Below are 13,812 nucleotides of genomic sequence, written 5' to 3'. Positions count from 1 at the left end.
TAAGCTATATCATGGACTTGAATATCCACATTACTATTAGCATAGCTCTCAAATTTGCCTTAGTATCTGCAATAGTAAGCATAGTATGGTGGTGTTTGCACACTCTCATACGCCGGTGCCGGACAAGCCGTATCAATATTGCCAATGCACATGAGCCACCAGTGGCAGCAACTCAAGCTCAGCCATCACCGCCACTGGCCAAAAACTTGGAACTTTCTGTTTCAGGCTCACTTGACGACGCGGTCTAAGGTTATTAGCTTTGAACTTATACTAGTACTTTTGAAATTTTATGATTTTTCATAAACAATATGTATAAAAGATATAAATGATCAATTGAACCTCTAAGTTATGCATGCACTATATGCATCCACCTCTAACTTTTCTTTCTTCCAACAAATATGTATTATGTATATATGGGTTTGGTTGTTTAACTTAAAAGAGCACCGTTAACTTGGCCAAGTTTTAAAAATTATTACTGTAGTACTTATTTTGAGAAGTGCTTTTATCAAAATATTATTTAAATAGAGAGATAATTTCAAATATTCTTTCATGAAAGACATTAATTAAGTATTCATTCAGGTTAAATCAATGAGATATAATTTGATAAATATAAATTTTGGTAAGAATATTTTATCTTGAAAATTTTCTGTATGCTTCTTGGAAGAAATAAATGTGTAGCTTCCTCTAATAGTAGAAAAACTGATTATGTATTGCTCAACGGATCTTTTAGTTTTTGGCCAAACACAACAAATCTCCAAAAAAAAAAAAAAAGTGTTTTTTAAGAGAAAAAGTACCTTTAATTTGTTCATAAAAAAACTTGGCCAAAGAGGTTATTAATCTACACCGTAATATGTGTGTGCATATAATTCGTGTGTGTGCATCTATATACATATATACATATATATATATATACATATATACATATATATATACATATATATATATATATATATACACATATATACATATATATATACACATATATACATATATATACATATATATATATACATATATATACATATATATGTATATATATATATATATATATATATATATATATATATATATATATATATATATATATATATATATATATATATATATATATATATATATATATATATATATATATATATATATATATATATATATATATATATATATATATATATATATGTATATATATGTATATATATATATTTATGTATTTTCCTAGAGGAGCTAGCTTGTATTGTTTATTAACGAGGCCGAAAAAATTGTGATAAAAAAAATGGAAGAAGAATGAAAAAAAGAATAAAAGTAGGTGGATAGATGATGCATTATCTGTTTTTCTAGTTAATTACTGTTATTGTTCCATTAATGCTTAACGAATATTTGATGAATTACACTTTTTCGTATATATATTTGTCTTATATATGAAGTCTCAATTAATTAAATTTTTGAAATTTCTCATGGCCAAACGGGTAAATATCTAAATGGAAAATTTTGACAAATTTAAGGAGTTGTGTATGTATTTAGCCTATTTTTTTTTAGAAGAGTATACTTCTTTCACTTGACATCTATATTATTTGCAATTTTCCGGCAATATTAGATTTGTTCAAGAGTTAATGACATTATTGATTATTTTTTTCCGAAAAAAGTTACCCCCTTCTGAATTGAATTATTTTGTGGCACAGGGATAAGGAATTAAGCATCTATGAAGCTGCGTGCATCAACAAATTAAATGAAAGACATGTCGTTTATTTTATTGTTGTATCATATATATTTAGTTTATGTGCTGAGGGTCAAATAAAATAATCTTTCTACCTCTCAAGGTAGGAGTAAGCCGTTTAAGTATGCTACATATCCCCCCACTTTGTGGAATTTTTTATTTCACCGGGTATGTTGTTATCGTTGTTTTTGTTGTTGTTGTCATTATTGTTGTTGTGATATATGGGTTTATGTAACAGAAACATTTGAATTTTCCAAATAAATGGTTCATATGTGGTTTGAGTGTGATATAGAATTTTCCATATGTATGTCTTCAATGACTTGTTATGAATTTGAACTTTACGGGTTCAAATTAAAAATATTACCACACCCCCGTCAAATTTACTTATGTAGTAAATAAATATATACATATTGAATTCAGCTGAACCTGTAACTTATTTAAGTGAGAGGCTCATCAACAATATACTTTAAATTTATAATGTAATGGATAAATGTAATACCCGCCCCCACATTAAATAAGGGTATATAAACAAAGTAATGTACGTATGGTAGAGATATATAAACAAAGAAAGTGGATAGAAGAGGAACTGAGAACAAAGTAGCCTAAAGAAAGAAAAAAAGCTAAATTATTTTCTACAGCTTTGCCGTGATTTTTGGTCAATGCAATTTACGTTGGCTACTGAAAATTAAATACCAGAGACAAGTATTATGGCGTAATGTGTGTGTGTTTTTTTTTTTTTTTTTTTGTTGACAATGTAAGGTGTAGTTGTTGGGTATACCAAAATTAGTAGATTATGCACCAGTTAAATTACTCATAGCATGAGTAAATATAATTCGGCAAATCAATGGTCAAACATGAAACCCCGAGGGTTTGGTATTCTAAATTAGTTATGAATTAGCCTAAACAAGGGAATTAGCTCGGAGACGTTTAGTATTTCGATAAGATTAATCATAAGTAGTAATCATACCGTTATGTTTATCCATTTTTGTTTTGTATAGTATGTGTTGTTTGAGGTAAATCTTGAGGTTTTTGGGATGAAATTGATAAACTATTAGGTTTAATCTAATTAAAGATTATGCTTTTCTCTGTTTTTTTGGGTTTGTTCAAGTGTTATTTTTCGGATAACTAGTATGGTCATTATCTTGGAATTAGTTAGTTTTGAAATAAGAAATTTTCTAGGATTTTTCTGTGAATAAAAAGCTAATCTTGAGGCTCCAGGTCTAATGGTAAGAGCTTAGATGATGATGGGTGGGTTAGACACGTGTTATGGGGTCGAACACTACAAAGATTAGAGGAGCGGGCTTATTATACCAGTTCGCCATTGATCCTTTTAGGTTATGAAAAGAAAAAGAATCTTGATAGATTGAGTTTGTGATGTGAAGACATTAGAATTTTGTTAGTGGTACGTGAATTGGGTTACTTACGCCAAGATTTAAGCCTTTTATTTTCTATTTTTCTCTACGAGGTAGGGAATTACACTGGGTATGTTGTTGTTGTTTTAGTTTCTACTTTCTACTGAAGTAAGTGGATTTCTTCAGGATTATTATTTTTGTACCCTATCAAGCATAGGGACTGTTCTTGTCTTGACTCTTACTTCTCTTCTTATATAAATATTTATTATAAAATCTTGATTTATTGTTGAGCAGTTTGGGAATGTTGATGAAGTGACTTATCTTCTAGCTGCTAATAGAGCCCATGCTAGTAAAAGAAACAGTTTGATTATAGTTTATAACTTGATGAATGAGATTTCTTGTTTTCTTTTCCTCATCTTGCTCTAGATACGCTAGCCTAACTCTGCATCTCAGCCTATTTTTAGCTCTTTACGGAGAGCATCAAATCAACCGCTTTCATTTATTTTGAGATTGACCGACCCCGTTCGGGCGAAAAGGGAAAAAAGTTCCCTCCAGCATATACTGGCAGTCCTTCATGAGTGCGGTGCACACCTTTTTGTTTGTTTCGGAGCCGTTTGTTTTGGGGGCATACTAAACCCACTACTACCAGGCCTGAGTGCCGAGTCTTTCTCTGCCGGCAGCTCGACGTTGTCATCACCTACAAAACAAAGCCAAAAACTTGACTTCACTAAACAAGAGAGAATGACTATTTCTATCTCATTTGTCAAGCGCGCCAGCTGCCATTAAAAAACCAAGCTAACTAGAAATAGAAAGTGCAGAATCTTGCCACCAACAAACCTTTAACTTTGACCGTGAAAAACTCCAAATAGGCACATAGTAGTTTAGAGTAGAAGGACCAAAAGCCACTTGCCTGTTCGGAGAGGAACTCTAGGTTGGAATTCAATAGTGACTGAAATGGTCATCCGTACTCCACAACTACTTGTGTCATCCCTGCAAAAAGGTGTAACCAACCAATACTGAACACTAGCCCCATTTTGTAGACAGGTTGGGTAGCTCCGCTTCTAGCCTTTCAGCTTCTTCATAGAGATGACGGATACAAAGCGGTTAGCACTTGCAGGCTCCTTCACCAACTAAGCTAGGCCATGACTTCAACGAGTGCACGAGCACAGGCGGAGACAGAGTTGCCCCCTCTTTTGCTCATGCCTATCCAAATTCTCTCGATCCAGCCGAATTTACTTCGATGTAAGATGGAGTTGAAGCCTTGGGGTAAGCAGCTCCGTACGCCATTTGGATATCAGCAGTTTCTGTCCTAAGGCAAGCTCTTGCATCTCTAGGGATAAAGCCATCTTTTTTTACTGCCTTCTCCTTTCGCTCAAGCGCTTCCCTCTCGCATCAGAACTTTTTTATTTAGTACTAATTAAATTGACTAAATTGAATGTTGTTCCGATTATTCATTTAAAAGAACAGTAAGTTGGGAAAGCTCGATAATATTAGATGTAGAATTAGTTGATCTCAGCACATGAAATGAGGCAATTCTAGTCCACAGATAACATGCATCAGTCAGATACCTCTATAACTTAAAGTTGATTAAAAAAGATGAGCAACATTTTTCATATGTAACCACCAAGAAATGTGGTGGGATGGATAAAATCTCTCCACACTTGACCAGAGGTCAGGAGTTCGAGCCCTAAGAATGAGAAATCTCCGGTACGACGCGCTTCCCCATCAAAAGGCCTTATGCGGCGCGAATCTTGATTAGTCGGGCCAATGAATTCCGGATACCAGATGATTATACAAAAAATCATATGTAAAATATCCTCAAATTCTTCTGCTTGAGAAGTATCAGCTTATTTACAGTAGTTCAAAAACATATATAGAAGAAGTTGCCTCATTTCTCTACCCTAGCAGCTCATAGTGAAAAATAATTACAGGTTTCCATTTACATTTCAAGAAAGGAAACTAAAAGACTTATTTAGGCAGAAGCAAAACTGGATTGCTGCTTATTTACAATTATTTATCAGCTGTACAAAACGAATGTCTTCAGTTCTTCAAAACTGGATTGCCTCGAGAAGAATTCAACGATAAAGCCACGTGTTTCTCTGAAAAAAAAAAAAAAAAAGACGATGCAAGGATCGTTAGAAGTTGGCTAACGAATAGTGTACCATGAAACATTGTACGTATATCCAGAGAATTTTACTAAACAAGGTTACTAACCTCCTGTCGCGATGAGCTTTTCAACACGAGATACAATGTGTTTTCCATAAGTGAATTTCTTGAGGGCAGTAAGATGTATCCTAATGCGAGAAAGAATGAGTTCACGGCTCTGATCATCACACGTCTCAAGAACCTTTTGCACTACATAGTTTCCAAAGGGATCCTTCATCATAGCCTACATTGGAAAATTAAAGTGATCATGCATGGTTGAACTTTCAAGTTCCTGAGTGCTTGCCTTTAACGATAAATGACGGTCGTCCAAAAAGGCAAACCAGCATAAAGAAAACTACTCTATTCAGGTTAGGAAGTGATAATTTTTCTCTTCTTCTTCTTTTTTTTTTTTTTAGGCTTTTTTCCACGATGAAGTTTGACAAATTAGAAAGGAAAAAAAAAATTAAAAAAAAAAATAAAGCAAAGTAAGTAGTGAAAGAAAAAGTCAACTGGTAAAAATAAAAAAGAAGAATATGCATTAAAAAAATTAAGAAACAAAGCAGTGAGACAACTGGTAAAAATAAAAATAAAAAGAGTATGCATTAAAAAAATTAAGAAACAAAGCAATGAGACAAAGAAATAAGAATAAAAAAGAAGAATATGCATTAAAAAAAATTAAGAAACAAAGCAATGAGACATAGAAATAAGAACTAGCAGAATATCCAAAATAACCTCAGTGGAGGGAACCCCTAACCTCGCGCAAACAGGGAATTTGACATTCCACTTCCAAACCAAAGCGCCCATCAGCACAATTGTGCAATGGGTGCTTACCAATTTATAACTATTTTGCACAGTTTTATATAGAAATATATACATTCCGAGACGGGTTTAATGGGTGCTCGAGCACCACAATTTTCTATGTGGGTCCGCCCCTGTGCATGGTTGAACTTTATTGAAAGACTCGGAAGGTAAGAGGCGGGGCGACGGAGAAGGAAGAGAAGGGACAACAACTGTGATTAACAAATTAAGAAATATCTTTTCAAACCTCGTTATGTGTTTCAATTACTAAGCTAAGGATTGAAGGCCAACATAGTCTTCTAAAAATACTTTTTAGTTTCAATACTAAGGCTATAATGTCATAGTCATGATGACTAAGATTTCCCTCTATAAGAACAAATACATTACGCCTTCTCCTTTAGGACCTGTGTTTGTAGCGATTCGTATTGTTGCTAAGGCGTTCTATTCAAGACTACATCATTATCAGGAGTTAAAGTGTTTTATAGTCAACTAAGTGAATGCTCATCGCAGTAAGTGATCTTTCATGTGCATACGCAAAAGCAAGAATGCGACACACTGCTTTCCTAGATAAAATACATTACATGCACAAATAAGGGATAACACGTTCTTTTCTTTTCTTTTTTCGCTTTTCAGCATTTTCCTTTCAAATGCAGAATAAAATGGTGCAAAATCTGCGAGGATAAAGAATAGTCACAGACCTGTAGAGGTTCATTTTCTTGTGTCGAACCAAGCATCTCATTTACCAGAATTTGACGCTGCTCTGGAGTTGCAAAAATCAAGCACTTCTCAACGACATTAGAAGCGTACTTGTGCTGACTCATCTTCACAATTTGTCCAGTAAGCTTGCATATTATATCAGACCTCTCATGTGGTTTACCATGTTGGAGTACATGCTAGAGAAGTAAGAAGAAGGCCGAAATAAGGACCAAAACAAGAAGGGCAGCAACTTATCATACAAGAATCAAAGACTTCCATTGTCTACTGCAAAGGTTTGGCAGCACTCAAAAGTTCAAAAATGAAAGATAAACTCCACATTGTCACTAAATATTCAGCCAATCGAAGGATATTGCTGAAGATTCCAGGAACTTATACAATCAGCTAAAGTCGAGCATATCAGACGTTTTATCAAAGATTGACAAAACTTAGTCAGGAATCTCTTGTGCCAATTGGAATCAACGTATTAATTTTTGCCTGAATTTTTATCCATAGGTGCAGTAAAGAGCTTCGTTCCTTTGATTTGGTGGTCCACACTGCCACCTCATCAAGAACGTACTTGATTTAAACCAGCATTCAAAAAAGGCGGTTAAAGGGCAAATGAGAAGTGCCTCGAGATTTTGAAAGAAGGCCTTAGTTTTTTCGGCTACGCCTCGCTGATGACTAAAAACTCAGGGCCATTCCCTCAAGCACTTGCTAGCCTTTGCAACTCAATTTTGTTAAACATATAAAGAAAAAGAAAGTTGCAATTATACGAAAATCTATTTCTAAAAGGTTTACTCATGTTATACTTTTGTATGAAAGAGGAGAAAGAATGAAATCGTAATGTCAATGTTGCGAGCAAGGTCACATGAAAGTGGAACTTATACTCTTCAAAAATGGAAAAAAAAGAATTTATCAGTATATTGATAAATTACAGGTACCAAGAAAGAAAGAAAAAAATGGAACTAAAATTGTTGAAATCTTCTAATTAGTGAAGCAGCAATGTCAAGTTATGATGAAATCAAGATGAAAAATGTCTTAATTAAGTTGATTACCTGAATGACATAGTTTCCATACTGATCCAGTACTAGAGTACCCACAGCCTGCATTATTTCATCCATGATGATCTTTTGTGTCTCCGGGTTGTTGCAGTACTCAAGGACTCTCTGACAATGAACAGATCCAAAGTGATTGAGCGAACTCGACACATCAAAACAAAGAACCGAAAAAGAAAGCAGATCACTACTACCTGAATGACACGGCAGCCATAAGGATGTGTTGATAGAGACACAACATGCCCAAAGAAGGAAGCTACAATAAAGTAAATTCGATCTTGAGGTACATATTCTATGCACTTCTGAATAACATGATTACCGTTCTGATCACGAACACATTTCATCACATAGCCATCTAGTTCTGTAGCCATTTGCTTCTGCAGTTCCACATCAAAGACCTCCAAAGCCTGTTATCATTATAATACGCTTCATTCCATCATCAGGAAAAAAGGGACCAAACGATGACCTATTAAGCAAGGATATAGTGTGGGGTCCAGTCCCCTATTCCATAATTTAAGGAAGGAGGATTTTTCTTCCTTTGACAAATTATACATTGGCAACAATTGTGACTACGTTATGTAAGCTGCTTACCTCATCATAGTGATGTAAGCGCTTACCTCATCATGGGAAATTCATTCCTATAAATAGGCAGCTTATGGTTCATTTGTAAACACACCAAACAAAAATCATTTGTATACACCAAAGTGAGAGCAAAGTGAGGTGATTCCAAATGGTGAAAGAAAAAAGTCGTGAAAGGAAAAATAAAGTGTGAGTGATACTATAAGGTGGGAAAATCAAAAGAGTGTTTTTCTTTTGTGGGTGTAGTGGTCTTAGGAGTATTTATCACTACACAAAAAAATTCCTTACTATAGTATATCGAAGCTCCTATGGTTTTTCCCTTATTCAAGGGTTTCCACGTAAAATCTTGGTGTCATTATTGCTGCATTTTATTCTTGTTGATTTAACCATAACTTAGTGTTCCGCGTTTATCACTAATACCGTGAATATTATTTTTGCGGGTCTATTTTATTCCCAACATATAGTACTCTAGCTCTTTGTTGTTATAGCGGGTAAAGTTCAATTGCTTTAATGTGACAAAAAATAGTCACTACAGAAAAAACTGAAATCAGCTATGAACTTCGCGGATAATCTATCACTAAACCGCTCGTATTTGCTGTTTAGCTTCTGAATTTGTCCGTCTTTGATTCCTGTATAGTGAATTTTGTGACTACTGCGATAGTGAGTTAAGTTCAGTAACCATACATGAAATTAAACCCTTTTATTCCTTTTTTAAGCTTTTTAAAACAAAAAGTTGGCCATGGACCCATAGTATCTAGTAACAATATACAAGGAATACTCATGCATTTATTTGTCATCAATCTAAACAAATATATAGGTACAAGACCAAGCTATTATATAGAATAAAGCATAAGGATCAACCTTCTGAATAACTCTGCAGCCATACATTTGAAGACTCAGAGGCAAAACATGACCGATGAGTTGCCTTGCGAGTTCTTTTCTTTGGCTCTCCATCCCATGCTCAAGGAACTGTTTACATTGATTGAAAAAATGACCATCACTACAAAATTCATCTAGGATAGTGTACATTTAAAAAGGAAAAGAAGAGGAGAAAAAACAAAAGATGATGATAGTATAAATGACAGTACATACCTTTTGTATGACATAATTTCCAAAGACATCGGTCATTAAACTGTGAGCATGAGGAAGAATTTCTGGGAATATCTTCATCTTTTCTTCAACAGTGGCAGTTTCGAGCTTCTTTTGAATAAATCGACTTCCATATTGATCCTTACTAAGTAACATAAAAGGGCAGTTAAAGGAAAAAAGAGAGATGATTTAGCTAAAGTATACAATTAAACCTCTCTATAACAACCATCCTCTATAACAACATTTCACTATAACAGCCATGTCTGCCATGGAACGAATCTTTCATGTTATGATATGTTATATTATATATTCTCCATAACAACATTAGCTATAACAACCAAAAAATATTAGAACAAATGATGCTGTTATAGAGAGGTTTGACTGTATATGGAAAAAGCAGCTTATGCGCACCTGAATTCTACAACATGATTGAGAACATCCAAAAGGTCCAAAGACCTCGGGTTGTTCTTGAGATCTTCCAGCAGAGATGGTGCAACACTTCCATCAGCGCCGTTTTCCAAATGCCATGAACTTGTAGATTCATCGGTAGAATTTCTCATAGGACTTCTGGATCCTACTGTCACATGCAATGAATTTGCTATTTTTTTCTCTTGGCCTGAGCCAAGCACATGAGTCACATGATACCGATCCGTTAAACTACAAGGATTACGTATAAAGGATGAGCAATATTGTTGGTTCTGTTGCAGGAGCGGTGCCTCAACATACATTGTTCCTAGAACTTTTAAGTCTGGATTTCCATGAGAAGTTCCAATCAAATTTCTTCCTTTAGAAGAATTGTCTGGGAGAACAGTTGCATATTTCGGGTTACCAGAAGTTGGGTGCAGGCGTCCATTCCCACTGACACCGTTTAGATGAGAACCTGACACATTTTTTGAAAATTGTGAGAACTAAAAGCTTTAGGATTCAAAATCTAATGCGCAAGACATCACGATTGATCAATAAACCTTACCAAGATTGTTATTCAACACCATGTTCAGATTCTGATTATGTTTGTGTCCACCAGGTAAATATCCGGTAGAATCAACAGTATGATAATTATTGACCTGGTGCTGGATTTCAGATTTTTGACTCACAAACTCAGGACGCCTTAGGAAATCCGTATGTCCATCAAGGTAGAAGGTAGAATTATGGTCAGCAAATCCAGGAGCAGTACCTAAGTTTTCAGCTCCATAGTATTCAATTAATTGTTGTTGCACGCCCTGCCTATAACCATTTGATACTCTATTTTGAAGCCAAGGCTGCTGCTGCATATTATCATCATAGTGAAGGCAAGATAAAGATTTAGTAAGATCAGATATGTCAGTCATCCCGGAGGAAACACCATTGAGACCTTTTGACCCCGTTATGTCAATTGAAAGCCGGGGACTAGGTGATCTTGAAAAACCGGGGGGAGCATTTCCAGTATGTGATGCCTTTGTGTGTTCTGTGCTTTCAGGGTGTGAAAGATCAGCAGATGAGCGTCTAGGTTGGTCAAGTCCTTCCTGGAAAAAGAAAGTATCTCATGTTAATATAAAATATTCAGAAGTATCACGAGAAGTGGAGGAAGATCAATAACCGTAAGACTAAAGAATGTCATCCGTAGTCATGGATTTAGCCATTTAGGTACCCTTAGCATCTAATTTATTTTCTCGGTGATTTGATATAATAAATCTTGTAAAGATGATAGTTTTCATATAAAGTCATGTTCCAATAACGGGTGTTAGCGGACATTAGAACTGCAATATGTTCGTCCTGGTTGATATTTCCTTCTAAAAGGACTCATATCTTTGCATACTTTATCAGTAAATGGCTAGTCTATTTGATGGTATCACCACAATTGAAACAAGGGAAAAGGTCCAAATTTGCCCCTGAACTATAAGATTTAGAGCAAATTTACCCTCCGTTAAAAAAGTGTCTCACTTTCACCCTTGCCGTTACTAAAATGGCTCACTTTTGCCCTTCCGAGTTAATGGCAGCAACATAAAGGGTAAATTTAGACCATTTGTAAGTTCGGTCTCTAAAACCCTGCAAGAATTTGCGGCAATCATTTTTGCCACTATTTTGGCTATTATGATTGAGATAAGACTCTTTAGATGGTCTTTTCCCTTTCCTAAGATCCTGGACGTGGTACTGACGCATGAACTTGGTTACTGGTTTGACCGCTTTGTTGGCAAGTCAAGTAAGGAAAGGCCTGTTCATTTGTCCAGAAATATGTTTTCGGAAAATAGGTCTATTTATATAAACGGAAACTATCATCCTAAGGAAGAAACTGAAAAACGTTAGTTTCAGAAATTGTTGCTGGCTCCAGTAATAGAAAAAGATTGGATTGGGAAAGACCATGGAGGTTGCCAGTGCTGTTGGGGAAGCCTCTCATCGAGAAGAAAAAAGGTTTGGTTTCGTGCAAGGCTAAAAAAAGATTGAACATGTGGGAGGATCCGAACGAATTCTGCTTTCATTTCCCCCGTATGGAGCACTGAGTTACTTACGTTACGGTCTTCGGCAAAAGGGCAATATGGATCATTCACAAAGTTCAATGGACAATTCATACAGGGTTTAAGCCAAGCTAGACTAGAGAAATCACCTGAACTATGTCCGCGAAACTCTTTTTCCTTCCGCCAATTCGAGTGCTCGATTCCAATGTTCCTCGTGAAAGATTCCTCGCAGCAGTTTTCCTCAGCTTTATCAATTCATCTTCTGCCCTCTGTATAGGGAAACCGGGCTGCATGGCGAACAAGGATGAACCGCCACCTTGTTCCATCAAATTCTTGTTCATAAATCCACATCCTCCTGCCTGAACCCTCTGAGCAATTCTCCAATCCTCTCGAGACAACAACGGTGGGGGCAATCTAGGATTAAGATTGACATTCGAGTAATAGTATGCTAAGTACGCAGGGTGTGATCGAATTTGTTCTTCTGTCAAAACATCACTGCTAGAATTACCACCACCACTGTTGTTGTTATTACTATTATTAGATTGTGCTAAATTGGAATTCCTAAACAAACTTCCGACAGCACTCAACGATCCTTCGACAGTAGGAGGAGCACTGCCACTCCTCGATATATTCAAATCCCTCTCCCGTTCACCAACTAAATCGCGATTATGTTGCTGTTGCTGCTGCCTTAGAAGTATCGACTCGAACTCACTCTCCAAACTGTTCTTGCCCTTTAAATTCCCATTTGAGTTTGGTGCCATCATCTTATCACCATTACTCAGAGTCATATTGGATAGAACAATATTATCTCCCACACTCCCTTTAGTCATCTAACACAATGATAATCACAAATTAGATAGTCAAATCAATACTAGTAAAGATTTAATACATCAATCAAGAATTACAGCAACAGCAAGATACTAGTACCAAATGAAAAGTAAACAACTTTACTGGACTAAATTAATTTCTAAAAATTCAAAGGAATAGAAAATCAATAACCAGAAAAAAGAAACATGTTATTTGGCAACCCCATAATGCTAAGAACAATTAACACACTATACAAACAGTGGCAGAGCCAGGAATTCTAACAAGGGAATTGTACGTTAGAACCTTAGCGGATTCAACAATTTATATATCCCTATTTTATTTTATTTCTAATTTTCTTGACCAAGGAGATTCAATTGAATCCATAGCTCCTCTCCCCACCCTATGTACAAACATCAAATTCAAACACAAAATCACACGAAATTCGATAACTTTTAACACATAACAAACGTGTACATTCACAATACAGAGGATTTCAGATGTAATTCAAGACAATGCAAAAAAATAAAAGAGGGTATGAAAATTAAAGCAAAAATACATACATTGATGGAAGAATCTTGGTGTTTTTCAAGTTTCCATACGACAATCTAGGAAAAGGGATTGTGTGAAAAGATATAAGAAAAAAGGGAATATTGAAGAAGAGGAAATTCTTATAAGATAGAGACCTAATCAAACATTAATTTAGCAATGACTAAGGTTTGTATGACGTTAATTCGCTTGTGCTCCTATTGTTGAGGATGAGTTGTGGTTTAACGTGCATGGGGCTTTTCTTGGTTATATAGTACTTGTGATAAACGTGACAATAATTCATTATGTTAAAGTGATAAAGATGTATAAAAGCACGTGTCTTAATGAGGAGAGTTAGGACCTAGTTAGGAGAAAATATTGGAACTAAAATTCTCCTAAAAAGTTGTGGAATCATGTTTTGGAAAAGTTATTAAAAAGTTGTACACACTTATAAGGTAATTTTTCTTCAGTAACAAAAAGATACCACTAGTATAATTTAGGCATAATATATAAACAGACCCTCAAACTTGACATCAGCTAGCAAGTATGCCCTCTAACTTTCACTACTAGAAACTAAGGTTTTTCTCACCAATATTCAATAGAAAATTTGTGCTACAAAA

The 13,812-nt window shown here is 35.2% G+C and overlaps 1 protein-coding gene across 1 annotated transcript; it reads right to left on the bottom strand.

Moving 5' to 3' along the window:
* Positions 1 to 4,639: 4,639 nt before the first annotated feature.
* LOC132059085 (pumilio homolog 4-like) lies at positions 4,640 to 13,376 on the bottom strand. Its single transcript, XM_059451572.1, has 11 exons — positions 13,228 to 13,376; positions 12,010 to 12,690; positions 10,399 to 10,930; positions 9,840 to 10,308; positions 9,432 to 9,573; positions 9,201 to 9,308; positions 7,955 to 8,167; positions 7,761 to 7,871; positions 6,708 to 6,902; positions 5,281 to 5,455; positions 4,640 to 5,165 (listed from the first exon to the last, which is right to left on the bottom strand). The coding sequence occupies exons 2-11, from the start codon at positions 12,688 to 12,690 to the stop codon at positions 5,107 to 5,109; spliced, it is 2,685 nt and encodes an 894-aa protein (XP_059307555.1). The 5' UTR covers positions 13,228 to 13,376; the 3' UTR covers positions 4,640 to 5,106.
* Positions 13,377 to 13,812: the final 436 nt, after the last annotated feature.

The sequence above is a fragment of the Lycium ferocissimum genome, chromosome 6 (genome assembly GCF_029784015.1).
Source record: "Lycium ferocissimum isolate CSIRO_LF1 chromosome 6, AGI_CSIRO_Lferr_CH_V1, whole genome shotgun sequence".
NCBI classification, from domain to species: domain Eukaryota; kingdom Viridiplantae; phylum Streptophyta; class Magnoliopsida; order Solanales; family Solanaceae; genus Lycium; species Lycium ferocissimum.
This window is presented reverse-complemented; position numbering and strand designations above follow the sequence as displayed.

What these genes read in the sequence shown, in the direction of transcription:
- LOC132059085 (XM_059451572.1), bottom strand. Translation starts at nt 12,690, where the DNA reads ATGACTAAAGGGAGTGTGGGAGATAATATTGTTCTATCCAATATGACT. An exon ending in GGTGTTGAATAACAATCTTG is followed by an intron (nt 10,309 to 10,398) that starts GTAAGGTTTATT and finishes AAAATGTGTCAG; the next exon opens with GTTCTCATCTAAACGGTGTC. An exon ending in AAGAAAATGAACCTCTACAG is followed by an intron (nt 5,456 to 6,707) that starts GTCTGTGACTAT and finishes TTTCCAATGTAG; the next exon opens with GCTATGATGAAGGATCCCTT.